Source organism: Camelina sativa, chromosome 11 (assembly GCF_030686135.1).
Source record: "Camelina sativa cultivar CO46 ecotype springtype chromosome 11, ASM3068613v1".
Taxonomy (NCBI): Eukaryota; Viridiplantae; Streptophyta; class Magnoliopsida; order Brassicales; family Brassicaceae; genus Camelina; species Camelina sativa.
In genome coordinates, this window is record NC_141890.1 from 40,838,243 (window position 1) to 40,862,164 (window position 23,922).

Consider the following 23,922-nt stretch of genomic DNA (forward strand, 5'->3'; position numbering starts at 1 on the left):
CAATAGGACAAAAGGTGGAATATTTTATATTAAGTAGACTATATAGTTTAGAGCATTTAAAATGAACGTCGTCCTCTATCTTCTCGATAACGAGATTTAACCTATATAATTCCTAGTGATCGCAATATTCAAACAACCACGATTATGAAGGAAATGTAGTTGATCATCAATTCACTTTTTTATAAAGGAATTTGAGAACCGTTATATAAATCTCAAGCCATTCCCCTTAAGAACAATCACCTCATACACAGAGCTAATTATGAAATATGGGATTTCACTAAGCCAATTCTTATGAAATCTCAAATCAAACCCTTTGTACTTACTTCAACAAAGAAAGCACGGACCTCTTGGAGGGAAGAATTTTTTTTATCTTGGTCCCAATTCAAGACTTAACTCTCTTAAGTACCAAAAATGGCTGGCTACAACCTCGAAGCGGCACCTTTAAAGGACGATGTGGATATTGTGATCCCAACCATTAGAAGCCTCGACTTTCTTGAACAATGGAGACCATTTTTGCAGCATTACCACTTGATCATTGTCCAAGATGGAGACCCTTCGATCAATATCCGAGTTCCTGATGGTTATGACTACGAGCTCTACAACCGCAATGATATCAACAGGATCCTTGGTCCAAGAGCTAGTTGTATCTCCTACAAGGATGGTGGTTGTCGTTGCTTTGGCTTCATGGTGTCCAAAAAGAAGTATATCTACACCATTGATGATGATTGCTTTGTAAGTCTCTTTTCCATTTATATTCGTTACACGTTTTGATAGTATTATATTCATGCAACTTTATACATTTTTTCTTTTTGAAAACAAAAAAAAAAGGTGGCAAAGGATCCAAGTGGGAAAGAGATCAATGTGATAGCTCAGCACATAAAGAACCTTGAAACACCTTCAACACCACACTACTTCAACACTCTCTATGACCCTTTTAGAGATGGAACTGATTTCGTCAGAGGGTATCCTTTCAGTTTAAGGGAAGGTGTCCAAACCGCCATATCTCATGGCCTTTGGCTCAACATCCCTGATTACGATGCTCCAACCCAACTCGTAAAGCCCCGCGAACGTAACACCAGGTCATAATATAAAAATTTCAACATCCTTTCCAGCGTTATATTTGGGTTGGTTGTAGATTCTCGGTTTGGATAGGATGAAATAATTGACAACTAATACTTAAAAAAAAAAAAAACTTTTAATAAAATTTTAACCAGTTTCGTATATTAAATTATCAACTTGTTTCAATTCGGTAGGATGAAATTTGTGTGATTCCTATTTTTTTCAAGTCTAAAGATATTTTACCAATTCTCAATGTTAAAAAAATAATTCATTTGGTTTGATATGTTTTGCCACCGTCCCTCATCTGTATTTTTCTTTAATGGTTAATATTAAAGAAAATGGTTTTTTTTTTTAAAACAAAGAATTTGTTTAGCCAAGAAACTGTTAGAGGATTTTTTTTTGGTATTTACAGGTATGTTGATGCAGTAATGACAATCCCAAAAGGAGTATTGTACCCAATGTGTGGCATGAATCTTGCTTTCAACAGAGAGCTTATTGGACCTGCTATGTACTTCGGCCTTATGGGTGAAGGCCAGCCCATTTCCCGGTATGATGACATGTGGGCTGGTTGGGCAGCCAAGGTGGTGTGTGACCACTTGGGCTTTGGGGTCAAGACCGGTTTGCCGTATCTATGGCACAGCAAAGCCAGTAACCCGTTCGTAAACCTGAAGAAAGAGCACAAGGGACTCCACTGGCAAGAAGAAATGGTTCCTTTCTTCCAAAACCTTCGTCTCTCCAAAGAATCTGACACCGCAACTAAGTGCTATATGGAACTTTCGAAGATGACAAAAGAAAATCTCACTAAAGTGGATCCTTACTTTGAAAACTTGGCAGATGCAATGGTCACTTGGATTGAGGCGTGGGATGAGCTTAACCCGCCGGTTAAGAATGAGGCGTGCGATGAGGAGCTTAACCCGCCGGTTAAGAAGGGCACTATCAAAGATGTCAAGGCCAAATGATGAAGATTATAGTGTGTGATGCTATTGTTGCTACATGTATAAGTAATGTTTTGTTTTGAATAAGTAATGATGTGAGTTTATTATATGATATTGTACTTTACTTTTCTCCGTTTTGGAAGTGTGCGTGATTATGTAATAACTTGATATGTATTGAGCTCAGAGCCGACCCAAAGACCAAACCAATGAAGCAATGCTTGTGGCTCTATAGAAAATTCTATATTTTATAGCCAATTTTCGGCCTTTTTTTCAAAAAATTTGTCTAATCTAGTGGTATTAATCTTGTATTGCATGTATTCTAGCTCGGGTTCGACTCTTATAAACGTCAAAACAGCCTTTTTATTTTTCTTTGTTTGTCGCCTTTAAATTCATAGAGCCGGCTCTTTGAGCGTGATGGGAAGAATAAGAATATCGTTATTTCTTATTTCATGGATGACTTCGTTGATGATTTTGCCGTTATCTATCAAATTTTTTGTCGTTTAACGTGAAATAAAATTTTATCTCAACAAGACGTATTGATATTGCCGTCTCTGGGAGTGTCTTTCTAAGGTAGACGTAATATGAGGTAGGCTTTTGCATGAAGTGTTTTTTTTCTCTCTTGATATAATCTGTCCAAAAGTTAATTAAAGAATTAAAAAGATGTGGAAACAATTATATTGACTTTTTTCGGGTTTTAAAGATGCACTTCATGACGGAAAAAAGAGATGCACTTCATGTTCCTAACGTACACGTGTGCTGTTTATCGTTTTCTCTTAAGACTTTTAATAGTAGTTTTTGTAATCTTATGTTATATAATAAGTTTTAAGTTGTTTGCATTTTTTTATATTCTTAGTTAGTTGTTCTTGGATCTTTTAAAACAAGGTGGAAAAAGAAATTACACACGCTCTACATGCGCTCTTTCTCTTTCTGCAAAGGTGAAAAAAAATGCGATCCAATTCCTTTTTCTTTCACCTTCGCCAATCTCGGTGTAGGCTCTCACCGGCCACCATGGCCAAAAACAAACCCAACCTCTAGTAACTCATCGGAGAGGCCCTCACTCCCACATGCGTCCAATGATGCAGCTGGTAGCTCTCCCCCCTCTCACCCTCCCAAGACGTTACCTGAGCCTTTGAAAAGCTCGACTAACAGAGAGACCTCTGACTCCCCGCACACAGGGCTCACATCGCCTCCTATAGCGGTTGCGGCAAACCCTAATCCCGTTACCCTAGCTACAGTCCCACCTCCACAAGCGGCGGCCCCTGAATCGATAACAACGGTTAGTACACCACAACATCCTCCCACGGAGAACCCACCCTCGACCACTCCGTTGAGTGCTCTCGCAACGGTCCAACCAGACTCCCCATGGAAAAATCTGGTCAATGGAAGTGCCCTCAAATTGGAAAGGAAAAGTACACCTTATACTCTAGATTCGGGTGAGGCTTGTGTTACAATCCCCAATTCGGTTATAGAGAAGAACAAAAAGGCCTCGGATTGCTTTGTTCTTTGTCAATTCTACGACGAGCCTCCTCCGCGAGGTGCAGTACAGGCCATTGTCAATGGTATCTGGAGTCGCCAACTTAGAGACATTACAGCCTCAAAGATGGAGGGTAACTCATACCTATTCAGAGTTCCCTGTCCAAATATACGACGACGCATCCTTAGCCAATGCCTCTGGCAAATCGACGGCCAAACAATGTTTATTGCTAAATGGTCCTTGGACATCACTCCTTCTAAACCTGAGCTGACCATGGTGACTGTTTGGTTGGACTTTGTGGGTGTACTGCTAGAATTCTTCAACAGAGAAGGGCTAAAGCACATCGCAGGGTTGGTGGGTCATCCTGTCTGCCTTCATCCCCAAACAGAAAATCTGATAAACATAGAAGTTGCTAAGGTCTATACTATCATCGACCCTAGGAAACCCATTCCCGAAGCTGTAAATGCCAGATTCGAACCGGGACAGACAAAGAGCATTAATGTCTCAAGCCCTTGGCTTCCATCTCTCTGCTCTCACTGCAAACAGGTAGGACACACCATCTCACGCTGCTCTAAAGCCCTGGTTACCTGTACTGTGTGTGGCTCTGTTAAGCACCCTTCGTCCCTCTGCTTAAGAGCTAAAAAGGATAAACAACAGAGCAAACAGCAAGGCAAACGGCTTGTCCCGGACCAGCTTCCAATTGTTGGCAACACAACCGAAACAACCTCCACCAAGCCACCGCCACCTTCAATCCCTGCTACCACTAGGGATACTAATCTAGGGATGATCAAGCGTAGTTCTTTTATCCCAAGCAAGGACCCCTCGTTGGTGAATATCCCTAACAATGCGCCTCAAACCAATCCCCCCCCCTAATCGCCAAGCTCCACTTGTAGTGCCCTCATTGGGTCTTGAAGAAGGTGAAATCTGCGTTGACTTGCGCTCAAGTTTATTCACTGAGGAAGCTTATCAGGGACCTGACCATGATAGAAATACGTCCCTCTCGAGCCAAGACAACCTCTCTGAAGAAGATGATAACCTTGTAACAGATGAGGATTGTTTCTTAAAAGTGGTGTCTAAGCGAATGTTGAGACAATAGTTGAGGAAAGCCCGGGCTGGAGGCCCTTCAAACCTCTAAACCATACCCTTGAGGAAATGGATGCGTAATAATCATCCTCTTTTTTGCGGTTTAATAGAAACCCATGTCAGTCCTGTGAATGCGCAGAATATAATCTCGGGTGCTCTTCCTGACTGGTCTTTTGTCGGTAATTATGAGTTCTCTGACTTAGGAAAAATTTGGATCGTCTAGCACCCATCGGTTCAAGTCTCCATCCTCAGCAAGTCACTCCAAATGATAACTTGTCTTGTTAACTTGCCTTTTGTTGCTACTGAACTGGTCATCTCTGTGGTTTATGCTTCTAGCGTCAGCAATGTAGCTAGAAAGCCACTCTGGGCAGAATTGCAAGATCTCGCATCCTCTCCTCTTGTACAAGGAAAGCCTTGGTCTGTTCTTGGGGACTTCAACCAAATCCTCTACCCCCAGAGCACTCCAACATGGACCAGAATGCACAACCAACTGGTATGTTGGACATATCTTGATGCTTCACCAACTCTGCTCTCAACGACCTGCCGTATTGTGGAAACACATTTACCTGGTCTAACAAACAAGACACCGGTCTTGTGGCTAAAAAGTTGGATCGTATTATGGTGAACGATGATTGGCTCTCATCTTTCCCCTTGTCATTGGCCGTCTTTGGGGAACCTGGTTTCTCTGACCATAGTACATGCTGTATTTTTTTTGACTCCCAAAAGCCAAAGAAAACGATACCATTCAATTTCCTCTCCTTGCTGAATCGACACCCTGACTTTGCTGCTCTGGTTAAACTATGGTGAGATGGTCTGCAATTTGAATGCTCAGAAATGTTGAAACTCTCTAAGAAGTTGAAGGAACTTAAGCTGGTAATTCGTGAATTTAGTAGGGAGAACTACTCCAACTTAGAAAAGAGGGTGAGAGAAGCTTATGATCGGCTCCTCGCGTGTCAACAAAGCTTGCTCTCTGATCCGTCTCCATCTCATGCACTGCAAGAGTCTGAAGCTCATAGAATCTGGTGTACCTTGGCTCTTGCTGAGGAACCCTTCCTTAGACAAAAATCTTGAATTTGTTGGTTAGATGAGGGTGACAAAAACTCTAGCTTCTTCCATCGTGCCGCTCAATCAAGACAAGCCCAAAATGAGATCATTTTCCTTCTTGATGACCATGACCAGATAGTAGACACCAGTCAGGGAATCAAAAACATGGCAATTAACTTCTACCGGAAGCTTCTGGGTGAACAGCAGATTCCTTCCACGGTCTCTACACAGGAAATTGCCTCTCTGGTTCCCCAACGATGTTCCCCTGAAGCAGTTAAGCTACTGTCGGCGCCTGTTACCCCCTCAGAAATCAAGGAGATTGTTTTCTCTCACCCAAAAAACAAAGCCCCAGGTCCTGACGGGTACTGTGTAGAGTTCTTCACGGCGTAGTGGGCAACAGTTGGTCAATCAGTCGTCGGTGCGGTTACAAAAATTTTCCACTCGGGTTAGCTGTTAAAACAGTGGAATGCCACAATCCTGACTTTGATCCCAAAGACACCAAATGCTCAGAGAATATCAAAGTTCAGGTCAATAGCCTGTTTGAACACAGTCTACAAGATCGTTTCTAAGATCCTGCAAACCGTCTCAAAAAGGTCTTCCCTGATCTAATTTCGAGGAATCAGTCTGCATTCATTTAAGGAAGGCTCCTGGTTGGAAATGTTCTTCTAGCAACGGAATTAGTCCAGGGTACAACCAAAAAAACATCTCTCCGCGGGGAATGTTAAAGGTGGATATGAGGAAAGCATTTGACTCTGTCCACTGGGGATTTCTCATCAATACCCTCCATGCCATGAACTTCCCACCGGCTTTCATCTCAATGATCAAAGAGTGCATCACCACCACAAGCTTTTCTATATGCATAGATGGCGAGCTTTGTGGTTACTTCAAGGGTGAAAATGGCTTGCGACAAGGCGACCCCCTCTCTCCCTATATGTTTGTTTTAGTTATGGAAGTTTCTCCAGGCTGCCCACCCTCAACTACGATAATGGCTATATTGGAGTCCATCCTAATGCTAGTGCACCAATGGTATCTCACCTGACATTTGCAGATGATATTATGGTATTCTTTGATGGGTCCAGTCGTTCTCTTTGCAACATTGCTGAGGTCTTCCAAGAATTCGCAAACCTATCGGGTCTGGCTATAAACAAGAGTAAAACTGACCTATTCTTTGCTGGGTTGAACCAAGTTGAAACCTCCCAGATCTCTTCTCTTGGTTTCAAAATTGGTTCACTTCCAATTCGCTACTTAGGCTTCCCACTAATGCACCAGAAACTCCAACTTGCAGAGTATCAACCTCTACTGGACAAACTTATCAGTCGCTTCTCCTCGTGGACTGCTAGAGCATTATCCTATGCGGGTAGAGCGCAACTCAATGCTTCGGTGACATATGGAACCCTCAACTTCTGGATGTCGGCTTTTCTCCTACCTAAAGGCTGTCTGAAAAAGATCGAAAGTTTATGTTTGAAATTCTTTTGGAGTGGAGATCCTAACAAATCAGACTCCGCAAAAGTTGCTTGGCACAGTCTCTGTCGCCCTAAAAGCGAAGGTGGGCTTGGTTTCAGAGACCTGCAAGCCTAGAACAAGACTCTTTGCCTGAAATTCATATGACGATTGTTCTCGGCGTCGGACTCTCTTTGGGCACTATGGCTAAGAAATACGAAGGTGAAAGGATGATATTTTCTGGTCCATTGATGCAAAGAAGCAAGTCTCATGAACCTGTAAAACTATCCTTAACCTAAGACCTCTTGCCCGCAACTTCATCCGCAACCATCTTGGTAATGGTGAACTGCTCACTTTTTGGTTTGACTGGTGGACTCCCTTTGATCCTCTGATCGACTTTATGGGGCCTACGGGACCGTCTCAGACAGGGATCCCGATAACCGCAACAGTCTCCAATGCATGCTCTGATCTTGGATGGACCCTTCGCCCTGCGCGATCGGCTCAAGCAGAAGAACTCCAAATCCACCTTACCTCAATCCAACTTCTGCTTGCCCCGTCCCGGATATTTATGTATGGTGTATTGAAGCAAAGGAGCTTGACCAGTTCTCTGCAAAGAGGACCTGGGAGGCTCTGCGACAAATCCCGTCTGGTTCAAAGGCCATATCCCTCGCCATGCTTTTATCATGTGGTTGATGCACTTGGATAGGTTACCAACAAGAGAGAGACTCGCAAGATGGGGAATGCAAATCGAACCACGCTGCTGCCTATGTGGGTTGTACCTGGAATCAAGAGACCATATTTTTCTCCATTGCGAAGTCAGCGAGGTTCTCTGGAGCAAAGTAACCCATCGCTTGGGCTACTCCTCATTCACCTTTCACACTTGGGTCGCTTTCTCAGTCTAGCTTGATACCAAAGATTCCATCTCCCCCCTTAGCCTACGACGTCTTGTAGCTCAGGCCACTCTTTACGCTCTATGGCAGGAACGCAACAGCAGATACCATAACAACATCTCCACTGTCGCTCTCGCTCTCTTCAAGAGACTAGACCGCCAAATCCGAGATGCTCTTCTAGCCAAACAACATCGAAAGCAGTTCAAGCAACTTCTCCCAATTTGGCTTGATTATGACTAGTTCTCTACTCAACAAAAGGCTTTGATTCGAATTCTCCTTGTTTTTTATTATTTTTTGGCAAGGATTGTTCGCTTGTGCATTACGACTCTGTATTATCTACAGCTCTTCATTTAATGATATTCACATGATTTTCAAAAAAACTCTTGCAAGGTACGTACGATCCCGGTTAAGAGTTACCAGTCTTTAAGAAATTTAGTTTCATCTAGTTTTATGAGTTTAAACCAGAATAGGTTTATAATGTATCTCTCCCAAATGGATTCTATCTTATAGGCTAAATTCCCTTGTACCGATTTTATATTTAATATACAAAAGGAGATACACTTCATACAAAATGTGGAAAACATGTCTCCTTATTTAAGTATTGTTTTTAACGGCAACCCAAAAAACTGTTGTTTGACATTCTTTTATACAGTATAAAGAATAGAGTAAATCTTTGACCATAAATTTTATAGGTTATAAAAAAAAATGCTAAACTAATCTTTCCAAGTCTATAGCAATATTTTCCTTCGAAATTTACACAACTGTCTTCGTATTCATTTAGAATCATTCAAAACCATTTATAATTTTTCATTTAGATGCTCAAATATTGAATAATAAATCCAACCGAACAGAGGACGTGTGTTCTCTCAGTAATTAAAAACAAATTAGAACACGTATTCTCGAAGGGAAAATCAGGTGGTATTCGCCTTCGTAAAGGCAACGAAATTATTTTCGTTGACCAAATTGAATGAAACAAGCATATCAAATTACCAATAATATGTTTTGAAATGATATACTAAGTGATGTCAAAATAACAAAAAAACATTTGTTTATTAAGAAATATGTTGGAGATAACTAAGATTATCAGAATACATATATATTAATAATGTAGAAGAAATAAAAAAAACTCAATTATGAGGGCATGAGTGCTTATATGGTGAAGTAAGGGTATATGCAAAAGTTAAGCCCGTCCTCATCAATTTGTCAATATCCACAAAGTAAACCCATCTATTCTTTCCCAATCAAAGGTTATCTATATATAAGAGGGACACTAGGAGCAGCCGGTAAAGTATTTAACCAAAAAAAAAAAAAAAAAAAGGGTCAACAAAAACTTTTATGACCCACAGAAACACTTCTTGATTCTGTCATAGATAAGTAAATATTAAACCAATTAGATACATCATCTTCTCATACAAAGAGATCATCAATGAAGAATCCGGTGGTGAAGACATGGAGAAAAATGAAGTCCTTTGGGCATACAAGCTCTTCGACGACGGCCACGGTCAAGAAGAGCAAGTCTTGGACAGGCTCTATTTCTCTAGAGGATGCTAATAGTATCGAATCAAAAGGTAAGATGAGGAGGAAAGAGTCTCCCCAACATGGGGTTTTCACGGTTTGCGTGGGTCCGACGAAACAAAGGGTCGTGGTGAAGACGAAACTGGTGAACCATCCATTGTTCAGGAACTTGTTAGAAGATGCAGAGAATGAATATGGATATAGAGGCGATGGACCCATTGTTCTTCCTTGCGAGGTTGACTTCTTCTTCAAGGTTTTAGCCGAGATGAAGTCTAATGATGGACATGGTGATGATTATAATGATGATGACGATGATGATGGTTTGACCAGTTCTCCAATATGCGGGTTAGGTACTCCGTATAGATCATGTGGTGGTGGTGGTACCGATTCCATTGGCATTAGGCGAAACAGCTCGTACAAGCTTCTTCGATCTCCCTCCTTTTTCAAGTTGAATAGATTTTGAAGTTTTTTTTTTTTTTTTTTTCTTTTTTCTATAGTTCATAATATTACCATATAATTTTTTTTGTTTTGTTTTAAATTGTGTGGCATGAGTGGAATTGTGAAAGAAAACTCTCTCGCTTCTCCGAAATTTGAAAAAAAAATAGCTTGAATTTCTTACAAAGATATGTATATTTAATGTCGGCTTAGATCATACAGGACACATTGCTATTATTGATATATTGTATGTACTCTAATCTAATTTGTATTCTCATTGGTATCTTAATATACATGTTAAGAGGTTTTGGATGAGTGAGACTTAATTTGAGTTAAACAGATAACTAAAAGCACTACATTTACTAGAAAAGAAAACAGAAGAAGCGGATTGATTCAAAAAATAATTATGTTTTCCTTTTCAAAATATAATTTTGTATAATCTACAATAATAAACATGAGTGAAATATTCAACTTTATCTTTGTTAAAAGAACTTTATGATTTGAAAAAAAATTGAGACTTACATAAGAGTATTAATAGTTAATTAAGAAAATGAATGCTTAATATTATAATACCTTTATAATATGTGTGAAAATATTTGAAAAGACGCATATAACGAAAAGAGTTGTTATTTTTCTTACATGATACTAAGAGGCCCGCAGCATCAACCGTCAAATAAGTACTTGAAATATTCTAATGAGTGAAACGTAAGCATCATATATATAGTTATATTTTACAGGCTTCATATTTTATTAATTGTAAGACAATTTATTTTCGGTTTGTATCCGGAATGAAATTATTATTTTTTTCCCGTCAAAGAGGCGGCAGAGAAAAAATTGTGGCTCCTATTAAAAGTTGAAAATGATGTAGTAAGACTGAGGTGTGGCTCATACCAAGTGTGAATTAAGTTATCTAATTATAATGAATTTTATCTTAATTCTTCCTAGCTGACGGTGAATCATGCAATATGCGTTGCTCATGATTTAGGTTTTCAAGCGTTTCAGTCTTCTCACAAGCCATTTTATATGCACACCTTACGTAATAATAAAACAAGTTAGATAATTCCAGCGTACGATTTTTTTTTTTTTTTGTAAAACTGTGAATTTTCATTATAGAAACTCATTATAGAAACTCAATTGTACTGTTACAATAGCCTTGAATACAAGAAATAACCTTTGCCATAAAAAAAATTAAAAGACCAAGGAAATCTGCCAGCAACAAAGGGCGACTAGCCCATCTACCTCAGCTTTCAGTACCCGTACCTCAGCCAGTCCTGCAGTAGCCTTTTGAAATTTTTCCGGTGGCTCTTTGCAAGTATGACATCATGAATTTGTCGATCTAGCTGCTTGAACAGGATGTGTGGTGGTGTTGTCAGGTTGTTGTGAAAGCGTGCATTACGCTCAATCCATATGGCATAGACAGTTGCTTGTCCCACTAAACGCTTGAGTGTTTGGGTGCATATCACATCAGGCATGTCCAACCAACTTGAGAGCGCAGTCCAAGTGTGGAAAACAAATGGGCTATAGCCGAGCCTCCTAGTTACTTCCTGCCAAAGAACTTCACTGAACTCACAGTGCAGGGAAAGGTGATTTCGAGTTTCAGGGTGAGCACCACAAAGACAACAGTTCTCCTCGACTGGCATACCCCAAATTACCAACCTTGATCTTGTGGGAAGGCGATTTAAGTGGGTGATCCACAACATGAAAGCATGTCTCGGTATAGCACCTTTGTACCACACATGCCTTGTCCAATGGAGTGGTGCTTGTCGTTGCCTACGGACCTCCCAAGTCTTCTGTGTGTTGAAATCGTCCAGCATCTCATCCTCTCCTTTCCATAGATACGTATCTGGTTCAGAACAAAGAGTGGGGATGTTTTGCGTTGTGAGATATGTCTCCAACAGTTCCGCTTGAGAAGATCTAGCATGTCTGAGATTCCACCCTGTAGGTGAACATGCTAGAGAAACTGTTCCTGTTAGTGGTATACCTGTTTGAGCAGGTCACGAGTCTCCCAAGTAACATATTAGGAGACCAAAAGGAGACCACCAGTCAAACCAGAAGCTTAACTTTTCTCCATTTCCAACCCGAGATCGCAAAAACAGGGATGCAAGAGGGCGAAGATGAAGCAGAGTTCTCCACGTCCAAGAAACTTGCTTTTTCTCATCAATACGCCAGAAAACAACATCTTTGATTTTGTTGTTTCGCATCCACTCCGCCCAAAGGGAGTCCGTATCGATTAGTAGCCTCCAAATGAGCTTGAGACAGAGAGTTCTGTTTCACTGTGCAAAGCATCTGAAACCTAAGCCTCCTTCTTCCTTTGGTAAGCACAACGATTGCCATGCAACTTTAGCATTTGGCTTCTTAGTGATATCACCACACCACAAGAAACGTGAACACATACTCTCAATGCTTTTCACGCACCATTTTGGCAAGATGAAAGCGGATGCCCAGAAATTGACGGTTCCGTAGATAGTAGAGGCTATTAGTTCTCTTCGACCTGCGTATGAAAGCGCACGAGCAGACCACGTCGTGAATTTGGCAGAGATATTGTCAAGCAGGGGCCTATAGTCACAGAGTCTCAATTTTCTGTGCATCAGAGGCAATCCAAGGTATCTGATGGAGAGTGAACCTAGCCTGAAGCCAAGGGAGTCAAAACCCGAGGTTTCATCCTGGTTCACTCCAGCCACAAAAAGATCAGTCTTGTCTCTATTCATTTGTAATCCTGATGTAGTGGCGAAATCTTGCAACACTTTGGTAATTTGTTGCAGAGATTCTTTTTTACCATCCAAAAACACCATTATATCATCTGCAAAAGTGAGATGGGAATTATTTTACCGTGTTTTCATTTGGCATAAATTAGTTTCCTCCAACACAACGTCGACGTAGACAATGAAGTTATTAATTAAATTCTTACTTTCAGAAATTTTCAAAGTTCTTAATCTAGTTATTAATCAAGTTATTAAACAACTACAATTCAGTGGAAGATTCATTAATCAAGTTATTCCTTCAAGAAATTTTAGATGACGATAATAAGTACAAATGCAAATTGTATGTGATGTAATCCTTTTCTTCCTTTCATTATACAGTTCAGTTTGTTATTGTCTTAAAATTCAAATGTACTAAAAAAATTATTTAAACTGTTGTTTTATATTTAATACAAAAATAATAAATTTTAATTACTAAAACTTAAAGCAATTTATGTTATGAATTGTGGTTGTGTCTAAACATTTTGGTACTTGGTAATAGATTTACCTTAAAACTAGTCATTTGACCATTTTGCACAAACTGTGAACCTTTATTTCTTTCAATATATGTTATGATGGATGTAAATCATCATATAAAGTGACTGAATTCATGAGTCAATTATTCGTTTCAACATCTTTAGTTAATCAGATTTAAATTACTTTTAACAAGTTTAGACTTTTGTTATGAAATTCAGATAATTATTTTACTTAAGATAATAGAGTTTCCATATGATATGAATCATGATATGCTATATATTGTTGCTCCATGAAGTAAATGTCATGATCTTAATTAAGTATGTTTTAGGAGGACATCTTAATAATATTAAAAGAGAAATATATGAATTTGACTTAAAAACGTGTATCAATTAAATATGAATCAATTAGAAAACCATTTTTTGGAATGGTTTTTGTTGATTTTACCATTTTTTATATAGTTTGTAAATTTTACCACTTTCTAAGTTACAAAAATTTGATTTAACATACGTTTGATTTGTTATGTTTGGGTTTAGTCGGTTCTATTTGTGTTTAGAGTTTAGTATTTGGTATTAAGTACGTATTGTATAAAAAAAATTGAAAATACATATTTTTATTCTTCTCGAAAGTGGTAAAATCCACAAATTTTTTTAAAAAAGGTATATCCAAAAGATTTCTAAAAAAAGTGATAATTTTAACAAGAATCCCATTAAATATAGGGTTCTTTATTTAAATATAAGGAAAAGAAAACTACGTCGTATTGAAAGAGTTTACTTACCAGTGTCTTGGTCAATTTCCTGGTTTTCCCGTACCGGTTCAGGCAGTCTTCGACCATAAAAAAGATAGTCAAAAGAGATCATGCCACTGATAACTCTCTAATTTATATGTTTTTAGCATCCTTTTTTGTCCATATTTTGCATTGTTCATACCTCTAACTTAGCATTTCTAGGTCATTAACTGTAGGAATTCACTTTTAGACCATTTAGGGTATTGCATTTTTGCATTTGCATATTTTGGATGAAAACAGGTGCTAAAGAGCCAAAAAGGGGGGGAAAACAAGGACAATCCGAGCATGTACCCGAAGGAGCCATCGAGCTGCAAGAACAAGTCCGAACCCCAACACGATCAAGGAGGATCCAAGAGCATGAAGAACAACCCGAAGATCCACCCGAGGAGTAACCCGACTTCACCCTCGTGTACCCCATCGAGTAGACCATCGGGCAGGTCTGGGAAGCTAGGTCAAAAGGGTTTCCATATATAAACCCCCTCCTCTCCTAACTCGCAAAGTAGCACGCCGCAGACCCTCAAACCAGAGAGCGAGAGCTTCTGTGAGAGAACTGAGTGACTCAAACATTTTCCTTTTCGTTTTGCATTTTTATTTCATAGTTTTTATAGTTTTCTTAGATTTCTATCTTGTACTCTTTCTACTTTATTCTATCTTTTAATACAATGCAATTTTCATTCATTTTTCATTGTTTTGTTCCTTGTTATCATGTCCGAGTAGTGTAGTAAAGTTTCTAGGGATGGGATAGATGATTTTGTGTTCTTCATCGGTTAGGATGCCTTAGTTTGATTGTAAATAATTGATAGATTTCCTTCTAGGTTGGTGTTCTTAATGCTGTCAACAGACTGAGAGGTTGAGATTAGATCTAGGGCGTTTCAGTGACCGAGAGGTGTAGATGAGATGCGCGAATTAACCAATGCTAGAGGTTTACTTGACTTTGAGTAAAAAATTAGATGAGTTTGAGTTTACTGACAATAATGAATCGTTCTTAATGGCTGCTTATTCATATTGCTATTGTGAGAGTGTGGTAAGTGATCAAGGTTGATTGTTGCTAGTGCGAGAGTGTGGTGACAAGGTTTTAGAGATTCATTGTCTAGGAAATAATTGCTTGAGGCATGTAAGGCATCTGTACTGGTCTAGAATACTTAGGATTCGATTACCCCATCCTTAGGAGCTTTCGTATTCTATTTGTTTACATTTTCTTTACTTACTCGACCACTTACCCGATCAGGTACACGATAACCTGCATCGAGTAATACCTCGAGCTGTTCATATCTCATTCGCTTACTCGATCACCCCACTCGATCCTGTACTCGATTGCTTGCATCTAGTGCTTAGGTCGTGTGGTTTCTTTGTTTATATTCTTTTCTTTTATATATTTTAGGACTGTTAGAGCAAAAACCCTATCTGCTTGGCTTGACTTGTATTGTTCTGATCATATCCTTCCTGCTAGCAATAGACAACCATTTGGATTGATAACCCTTTGTACTACAACTGCATAGGGAATTGATACCCTGGGTGAAAACTTGTCTATCAGCCACCATGTTTGAAATCCTCTACGAGTTTCTTGTAAGACATGGAGTTAATGTTTGAATCTCTTGTAGATGCAGTTGCTACAGCAGGATGTTGTTTGGAACAAAGGTCTGTTAGGACACAGGAATTTGCATCTGAGGACAGACAAGTGTCGAATAGCAAGGAAGCGCAGCTCGTAGCTGACGTGGCAAGTCCGATCGCTTGTGGAATAAGAAGATAAAGCAGAATCGAGGGAGAAGATATTTGAAGAATTATTCTTGGTGGATAAGGAAAGGAGTTCTTGGCAAACAAGGAATTGCCTTAAATGAAGATTTGAAGATCTTTTTGTTAGGGTTTAATGTGATCATATATAAAAGATCTTGGGTGGTGAGCGTAGGTTTTTTCCTAACACTGAAAAAACCTTTTGAGTGAGATTGTAACTTCAAGGCTTATAAAAAGAATGCTAAGAAGGTGAGTGTTGGGTTGTTCTCTTAGATCTATATTGGTGAGAGTTTAGATAGAGAAGAGAAGTGTGCATAGATTTATTCTTGTAACCATTAAAAGAGTTTGATAAGAATAAATAATAAGAGTGTGCTTGGTGTGTTCTAAGCAGAAGATTGTGGTGTTAACCCTCTATACCTTTACATTTGGTATCAGAGCGGACATATGATAGAAGTTTCTTTTCTTTTCAACATGTGAGATCTTGTGGCAAGAGGTATGGAGAAACCACAAACTTTTGTTGCAGTTCCAAAAGTTCTAAAACTAGATCCAGAGCACTATGGGCATTGGAAGGTTTCGGTCAAGCAGGCTATTCAAGGTATCGACATGGAGGCCTGGTTTGCTGTTCAAGATGGCTGGACCGAACCAATGGTGAAAAATCACAAGGGAGAATCGATGCTGAAACCTCTGAAGCAGTGGACTGCAGAAGAAAAGGCTGAGGCTAAGCACAACTCGCAAGTCCTGTCGGTGATTTTCAACTCTCTGCCGCTGGAAAACATTCTAAAGACTCAACTCTAGCAACCTAACAGAAGCCAGACAACAACCAATCAAGCCACTGGAATATACTTCTCTTCATTGCCTTGATTCCACGATTACACTTTGCCTTTACCTGCACTACTAACACAAATGATATGCATGAGTATTATCATAAATACTCTGTGAGGCGATCCTCCCATCTATTGGGCTATACACACAAGCGAAAAGACAAACACAATCAATACACAGAACAAGCAAACCCGGCAAATTCTGAACACATGCGTAACTTCGCGACCTTGCGTCTACCTATGCACACCATGAATTGACCGATGCAACATCCGTTGTCTCCATCAAATCCCTAACTGCATCGACCGATGCACGGCTTGCATCGATCAATGCAGTCACGCAAAGCATCGCCGAACACAATCTCCACTGACTCCTCTTGGCTCCACAATGCCAAAAACATCCTCCAAAGGGCACAAAACTCATTGCAAACACTCACATGCAACCACATAAGCATTCAAGAACCAAAAAGCACAGATAACAAATATCAATTTGCTTAGATCAGCCATGGTTACACACTCACCTTTGTGAATGACGAAAACTGATTCTAAACTCAAGAAAAAGCCTCCTAGAAAACTTGTACCATGATCCTAGCCTCAGATCTCTCAAGAAGAGGCACCAAAATCTCCAAAACCTCTTAAGAACAGCTTCATGCATTATTTCCTCTAACAACACAGAAAATGACAAAACTCGGCCAAGGACGTCGAAATATCCTTTTATACTTGAGTCCTAGGTTTTCCCAAACCCAAAACACAACCAAACAAGGGAGTCAATTAAGTCGTCCCGCAAGTAACGACTTTGCATCGATCGTTGCACAACCCGAACCCGGATTCCGGTTCATGGGCATTACAATTCTCCCTCACCAAGATAGATTCGTCATTGAATCTCGAACAACCATCAGTCAAGGAATTTCGTGCTACCGTCATTGAGTCGTGCTACCTTCATAGATCGATTCGTCATTGTTCCTAAGAACCCATCCAACTCCACAAATGGACGCTTCAGCTGACCAGAATCCATCTGTATTACATTTAACCCAATCTCGAGGAGGAGAGGTAGTCATTTGATTACCATTTTTTTTTTGTCTCTCTTTGGGGTTGTGGTTCACTTATGGCCTTCCATTCCTCCTCATCTTCCATTGCTTCATTGACCACTTCAAGGGCTGAGAACTTCTTTCCATTGAAAACAATATCAATTATATTTCCACAATCTCCAAAGAAGCCAAGGAATTAATGAACTGTACATACTAACTTGAGGATGAAGTTTATCGATTTTTAGGACATGATGCAAATTTTGGTAGATATTCAGACCACTAATAGGGGTCTATTGGTGTTTAGACGCAAAAAAATGTAAGAATTTTTTTTGAAGTCTTAAGAATCACACATTTTCTCGAGTCAAACTTTATCATCTTAATGATGTCAAAAATATTTCTAAAAAATTCTTCAAAGTCTAACACCCTCAGTTGGTTCTTGATGGGCCTTGTTGTTTAAAACCAACAAATTATGACTTCATTTTCTAAAAAGTGAGAGCCTATTTTAAAGTCCATAATTTCTATAATCATTAATTTAAGAGAACGTTTACAATAAAAATCTCAACCGTTCATTCCCGAAGGTTTTGTAAACGATAGATTCTATGAAATGAACAAATCATAATCCAAATGAAATCTCAATAGATAAGATTGAAATCTCAATAGATAAGATTGAAATCTTAAACGATAAAAATATATATATATATTTTATTGTCAGTTTTATCTGGTATATAAACTGAAGATAATTCAGAATCTCGAAAGAACAGTTTGGAGAATTATAAAGAATCTCTATACAAAAACAAGTTATCTTGCAATTTGCTATTTGGAAGAGTCAACAACCTCATCAACAAAGTGAGATTTATGGTTTCGACATGCTTTAATGGTTCATATTCGTAAATTAAGATATACGGTAAATACTATGATTTTTTTTTTTTTTTGTAAATCATGAAAAAAATAAATGGGAAATGTTGTTAAGATTCAGATTTTGATAAAAATCAAAGATAACCCAAAACAAATTTGGATTGATAAGATTAAATATTTGGTAAATAAGAGAAATCATTTGCTTTTCTGTATCTATATATGTATATGCTATAATGGTATGCTAGCTACATGAACCCTTTTCTTTCTCAAGTCTTACAAAACTCACATCTATTCCAATCAAAACTATATCTATCTTTGACAATCGTATAAAATGTTCATACATTGTTTTCACATCTTCATTTTATGACGTTATCAAACTTTATTGGTTCTCGGTTGTTTACAGCCAAAAAAAGAAAAAGAGTCAGAAAAGGTGACTAAAACGACAGCGTTTCCAAATCAGTAAATTCGAATTGGCTTTTCAAGTTCTTAACCTTTTGCAGTTCTCGAGAGATCCTTTCCCAACTTTTCGAAAAAAAAAAAAAAAAAAAAAAATCGATTCTTGTTCTTCTCTAATTCATTGTTCTTGTTCGTTTTAATGGAAACTCGCGTGAAGCAGGAGAATCTGTTACCAACTACGACTACTCTCTCTACTTGGAAACCCGCCGCTGGGAACAGCATCGTTCCGCGGCGAGAATCCGGAGAAGTTATCGAAGTTAGCAGTAGCGACGACGAAGGAGGATCCGAGTTAGGGGAAACCGCTGATGTTGAAACCGTAGACCTAAGAACCGGTAACGATGTTCCTGGGACGAAGAGAGCGAGGTGTGATTCTGTAGCCTCGCCGGCGAAAAAGCTAGCGGTTATGATTCCGGATGATGAGGAAGGGTTTGCGCAGGTTTTGGCTCTCCCGGCTACGCCTTGTAACGTTGTGGCGGCGCCTTCTTCTTCGCCTTGGGGAAGTTGTAAGCAATTTTGGAAAGCTGGAGATTACGAAGGAACATCTGGTGGTGATTGGGAAATTTCTGCTGGTATAATTTGCTTTGTGTGATTTTGTTTATATTTCTCGGATTCTTTTGTTAATGGAACTTAGGAGAATAAATTGGGAATGTTAGTGATGGATTTTGAGAAAACTTGTGGTTTTAGGTGGTTTTGATCATGTAAGAGTACATCCTAAGTTCCTGCATTCTAATGCAACAAGTCACAAATGGTCCCTTGGAGGTATGTAACTTTGATGCAATCTATTTTGAACAATGTTTTATGCAATGGAAATGGTGGTAAAACAATGTTATCTCTTGCAGCTTTTGCTGAGCTTTTGGACAATGCTTTGGATGAGGTGTGATGTTTTTTCTAATTCTTAGAACTATTATAAAGATGTGCATTTGTATTTCTGGTTTGGTCGTATTGGTTTCTCATTCTTTTGATTATCAGGTTCAAACTGGAGCTACATTTGTTAATGTAGACATGATCCAGAACAGGAAAGATGGAAGCAAGATGGTCTTGATTGAGGGTATACAGTTGATTTTTGTATTTTGTTGTATCAAATTTTGACATTGCAGCGCTTTCTTGATCCTCATCTATGGAGTTTCCTCATGTTTGAAATGCAGATGATGGAGGTGGGATGAATCCGGAAAAGATGCGGCACTGCATGTCTCTAGGATATTCTGCCAAGAGCAAACTTGCAGACACCATTGGACAATGTAACCTTCTTTTTCTTGCAAGATAAATAGATATATCAAATGTTTTAGTTCAATACTCTTAAATTTTGGATACTTCTTATAGATGGTAATGGATTCAAGACTAGTACAATGAGACTCGGAGCTGATGTCATTGTTTTCACACGTTGCAGTGGAAAAGATGGAAATAGGTTCGTTATCTATAACCACACCATTACCCCTTTCAGCTATCATATTTATATAGAATCGATTGAAACATATCAATAGTGGCTATAGTTATATACATCTGACGATAGTTCTGTTTACCCGATGTTTCTTAAGCTCGACACAGAGCATTGGCCTTCTATCATATACATTTCTAAAGAGCACCGGAAAAGAGGACATAGTTGTACCCATGGTAATCTACTTTTATTTCACTGTATGGAACTCTGGGTAAAAAATCCACTTGATAATTTCGAATGGTGATTGTTAGCATGTGATTCAATTGTGAGCATGAATTAAGTTACATACACCGTTCATTTCAGCATTCTTTTGTTTGAAGTACTGTTCTCATTTAACGTTAAAGGAAATGTAAAGCAGAAATATTTTTACTCATCTTTCATTTTCAGGAGCAAAATATATTATGCAGAGAAAGCTAACATTGTCCTGTTCTCAGGATATCACTCATACAATTGAAATGACTTCATATCCAAAACATATATATTTCTTGGTTTAGTAGGCTTTTGTAGTCAGTTTATCTCTTCTAATCTTCTTCTTCTGATGATTTAAATGAAAGCTTGACTATGAAAGAAGAGGTTCTGAATGGTGTCCAATAATGAGGTCTTCGGTTAGTGATTGGGATAAAAATGTGGACACAGTGGTTCAATGGTCGCCGTTTGCTACCGAAGAAGATCTTCTTCGTCAGGTAAAGCTCTTTCCTTTGTTCCATGAGAGCCTTTATTACAAGGAGAAGCAAAAGAAAAACAAAGGAGTCGGTTCCCAAACGCTACTACTTCTTTACTAATATGTGAGAATTTTCCCACTAATCTTTTGCTCTGATTATTGTAGTTTAATCTAGTGAAGAATCATGGCACAAGGATAATCATATATAACCTCTGGGAAGATGACCAAGGAATGCTAGAACTTGATTTTGACACTGATCCACATGTATGTGTTTTCATTGCTGGATATACATAGATTACGTTCTGCAATGATGCAGAAGCTTCTGTGTCCATATAATCTACGTATGGTTTGTTGCAGGATATCCAGCTTCGAGGGGTCAATCGGGATGAGAAAAATATTGATATGGCTTCTCGATTCCCTAACTCTAGACACTTCCTGACATACAAGCACTCACTCAGGGTATAAATATTCTTTCCCTAGTTGTGGTAATTTTCGAAGTTAGTTTGGTTCAGTCTCCTGCTAAAATCACTATGATAGTTCTTAAATAATTGAAACTGGCGAATCTGGTGGTGGGTAGAATTTGAATGATTATGAATCTCATTAGTTGTTGGCTGCATTGTCGTTTCTCTTATTTGTTACCATTTCATGTTCACAGAGTTACGCATCTATTCTCTACCTAAAGATTGCAAATGGGTTCCGTATCATTCTGCGAGGAAAAGATGTTGAGTATCACAACATAGTAAATGACATGATGCATACAGAAAAGATTACTTATCGGCCAAAAGAAGGGGCTGATGGATGCGCTAAGTACTCAAATGTATGTTTTCATAATTTAACATAGTTAGATTTTTTCCTGTACTTTAATGATATCAAGCAGCTTATACCGAAATATTTGGCTCCGTGTGCGCAATCTTTCACAGTTGTCTGCTGTTGTGACCATTGGATTTGTGAAGGATGCAAAACATCATGTGGATGTTCAAGGCTTCAATGTTTACCACAAAAATCGCCTAATAAAGGTTTCTGTTTCTTTTTGCTACTTTTTCCCACTCTACCTTAAAATGTGGCGAAAATAAGATCAGCTTTACACTTTCGTTTAATTTCTTCTCACTTGTTTTCAGCCATTTTGGAGGATATGGAATGCAGCAGGAAGTGATGGTCGTGGAGTCATCGGTATTGTTTTTACCTGGAAGGTCTAATATTTGATAAGCCTTATTGACGAGAAGTCTAATGTTACTTCATTCTGCTACTAAGGTGTCTTGGAAGCTAATTTCGTTGAGCCTGCCCATGATAAGCAAGGGTTTGAGCGCACAACAGTTTTGTCCAGACTTGAGGCACGGCTACTTCAGATGCAGAAGGATTATTGGTCTGATTCTCTTCTCGTGCTTTTTTCAATCATGCTTCCTAAGCTTGGCTGGTTCATTGGACTATTCGGGTTGATGTTTTCGTTCTGCTTTTACTCAGGAAATCTAAATGTCACAAAATTGGATATGCTCCGAGGCAAGGCAAAAAGTATGCTAAGAATACTGAAGAAGACAGAGGTAAAATATATTTTTACTGTACATCGACATTTTAACTTGTACTGAACAACCTCTTTGAAATGTTTCCCACTTTGTAGAATCATCACCAGAATATGATCGTAAAGGATCTGCCTCATCCAGGAGAAGGACCGCTGCTTCGAGCTTTAAAACTTCAACTGCTGCTCCAAGCTTTAAAACTTCAACCGCAGGTTCAGAAAAATTCAACACAAGATCAAATGTGAATGGAGGAGGAAAAGGATCGGTGAAAGATTTTAGAGACACCGGGTATAAATCATCAGAGAAAGGTGGTAAGCTTGGAAACTTCTCTTCCAAATCTAACAAACAGGCAAAGCCCCAAGGAGCTCGTGCTTTGGAGGTCATCAATAGTGATGATGAATATGATCTTGATTCTTCACCAGAAAGAAACGTCACTGACCTTCCTGAGAAGGTTCCATCCTGTCTTTAATTTTTTTCCCTATGGACACTTTTTCCGTGTATAGGATTTGAGAACGTAACTTTTCTACTTCTTCTCTCAGAGTACCGAACTACCCAAGCCTCAGTCTGGTTCGCCTACCCTCAGTCAATTGGAACAAGAGAATAAAGAGTTAAGAGAGAGGTTTGTTACCACCTAACGTACCATGTTAATTTGCCTATAAGATTCATATTTCTTGTTTGCGTGAACATTGGAAGCTGTGTTTTTTATTTTGGTTTCTCAGGCTCGATAAAAAAGAAGAAGGTTCCCTGTTACTGCAAAAGGACCTGCGACGTGAGAAAGAGCTTCGCAAAACACTTGAAGCTGAGGTAACTTCTACTTTCCGACATTTACTGTGTCTGCCTGCAAACCTATAACAACACTCACTGATTAATTCCTCCTGTCATTACAGGTCGAAACATTTAAGGAAAAGTTAGAAGAGACGGAGAAAGAGCAAGAGAATTTAATCCAGGTTTTCTCACAGGATAGAGACAGACGCGACATGGAGGAAGAAAATCTCAGAAATAAGCTAGAGGTTCTCATCATCCGTTCAAACCAACATTTCTGTAATTAGTATGATTTTCAAGAAATAAAATGACTTGACTTTGTGGTTGCAGGAGGCGTCAAACACAATCCAGAAGTTGTTAGATGGAAAAGCTGGAGGCAGAAGATAAAGCGTTGTAACCAGACGTTAGAGGGGCATTGATGATAGTACTGAGGGGCATCTTACATAATTGACGGAGTAGGTTGTTTGCTTTAAATCCTCTTTTTGTTGTGGTGTATGGTCTCTAGCCTGACCAAACCAGAGTTAGGAGAGAAGTGGGATATTATTGTAAAGTGAGGTTATTGGTTTAATGTTTGAAACATTTGAATTTCGTTCTCTGCATTTCCAACCTACCCGGACGCAACCTCTCCTTAATCCAACTAACTCACCAATGTTCGCTTTAGTCAATATGATTAGAATAATTATATTAAATTGTACAAATTCTCTTACATATATGATTTTTAATATCTAAACTAATATAATGTGTCCCACAAAAAAAAGATTAATATTTACCCAAATTAATATAATAGT

The 23,922-nt window shown here is 38.8% G+C and overlaps 4 protein-coding genes across 8 annotated transcripts; 3 read left to right on the top strand and 1 right to left on the bottom strand.

The window, feature by feature from the left end:
- Nucleotides 1-70: 70 nt before the first annotated feature.
- On the top strand, nucleotides 71-2,439 carry LOC104725576 (putative UDP-arabinopyranose mutase 4). The gene is made up of 3 exons (XM_010444252.3): nucleotides 71-732; nucleotides 829-1,079; nucleotides 1,472-2,439. The coding sequence occupies exons 1-3, from the start codon at nucleotides 412-414 to the stop codon at nucleotides 2,016-2,018; spliced, it is 1,119 nt and encodes a 372-aa protein (XP_010442554.1). The 5' UTR covers nucleotides 71-411; the 3' UTR covers nucleotides 2,019-2,439.
- A 6,767-nt stretch (nucleotides 2,440-9,206) lies between these two features.
- LOC104728772 (uncharacterized) lies at nucleotides 9,207-10,190 on the top strand. The gene has a single exon (XM_087471942.1). The coding sequence runs from the start codon at nucleotides 9,352-9,354 to the stop codon at nucleotides 9,901-9,903; it is 552 nt and encodes a 183-aa protein (XP_087328068.1). The 5' UTR covers nucleotides 9,207-9,351; the 3' UTR covers nucleotides 9,904-10,190.
- Nucleotides 10,191-11,122: 932 nt separating this feature from the next.
- Nucleotides 11,123-12,667, bottom strand: LOC147935229 (uncharacterized). The gene is made up of 2 exons (XM_087472913.1): nucleotides 12,169-12,667; nucleotides 11,123-11,811 (listed from the first exon to the last, which is right to left on the bottom strand). The coding sequence occupies exons 1-2, from the start codon at nucleotides 12,665-12,667 to the stop codon at nucleotides 11,123-11,125; spliced, it is 1,188 nt and encodes a 395-aa protein (XP_087329039.1).
- A 5,421-nt stretch (nucleotides 12,668-18,088) lies between these two features.
- On the top strand, nucleotides 18,089-23,733 carry LOC104725579 (protein MICRORCHIDIA 4). 5 transcript variants are annotated; one of them, XM_087473292.1, is made up of 21 exons: nucleotides 18,089-18,355; nucleotides 18,923-19,331; nucleotides 19,447-19,521; nucleotides 19,602-19,636; nucleotides 19,732-19,810; nucleotides 19,908-20,000; nucleotides 20,083-20,167; nucleotides 20,298-20,373; nucleotides 20,752-20,880; nucleotides 21,024-21,122; nucleotides 21,216-21,317; nucleotides 21,514-21,675; nucleotides 21,779-21,874; nucleotides 21,977-22,028; nucleotides 22,110-22,221; nucleotides 22,320-22,396; nucleotides 22,474-22,823; nucleotides 22,912-22,991; nucleotides 23,092-23,176; nucleotides 23,260-23,382; nucleotides 23,465-23,733. In XM_087473292.1, exons 1-21 carry the CDS (start codon nucleotides 18,326-18,328, stop codon nucleotides 23,519-23,521), a joined length of 2,406 nt encoding a protein of 801 aa, XP_087329418.1. In that variant the 5' UTR covers nucleotides 18,089-18,325; the 3' UTR covers nucleotides 23,522-23,733. The 5 variants fall into 5 exon arrangements, with proteins under 5 accessions (XP_087329418.1, XP_087329420.1, XP_087329417.1 ...); XM_087473294.1 differs by having other exon boundaries at nucleotides 18,162-18,297; XM_087473291.1 differs by having other exon boundaries at nucleotides 18,171-18,355; nucleotides 18,920-19,331.
- The last annotated feature ends 189 nt before the right edge of the window (nucleotides 23,734-23,922 follow it).

Excerpts from the sequence above, each read along its gene's own strand:
- LOC104728772 (XM_087471942.1), top strand. The coding sequence starts at position 9,352 with ATGAAGAATCCGGTGGTGAAGACATGGAGAAAAATGAAGTCCTTTGGG.
- LOC104725576 (XM_010444252.3), top strand. The coding sequence starts at position 412 with ATGGCTGGCTACAACCTCGAAGCGGCACCTTTAAAGGACGATGTGGAT. Across the intron at positions 733-828 it reads CCATTGATGATGATTGCTTT|GTGGCAAAGGATCCAAGTGG; the intron begins GTAAGTCTCTTT and ends CAAAAAAAAAAG. Across the intron at positions 1,080-1,471 it reads CCCCGCGAACGTAACACCAG|GTATGTTGATGCAGTAATGA; the intron begins GTCATAATATAA and ends TGGTATTTACAG.
- LOC104725579 (XM_087473291.1), top strand. The coding sequence starts at position 18,326 with ATGGTTCATATTCGTAAATTAAGATATACG. Across the intron at positions 19,332-19,446 it reads TGATTGGGAAATTTCTGCTG|GTGGTTTTGATCATGTAAGA; the intron begins GTATAATTTGCT and ends TTGTGGTTTTAG. Across the intron at positions 21,676-21,778 it reads GATGCGCTAAGTACTCAAAT|TTGTCTGCTGTTGTGACCAT; the intron begins GTATGTTTTCAT and ends AATCTTTCACAG.
- LOC147935229 (XM_087472913.1), bottom strand. The coding sequence starts at position 12,667 with ATGGTGTTTTTGGATGGTAAAAAAGAATCTCTGCAACAAATTACCAAA. Across the intron at positions 11,812-12,168 it reads AAAGGAAGAAGGAGGCTTAG|GGTGGAATCTCAGACATGCT; the intron begins GTTTCAGATGCT and ends GTTCACCTACAG.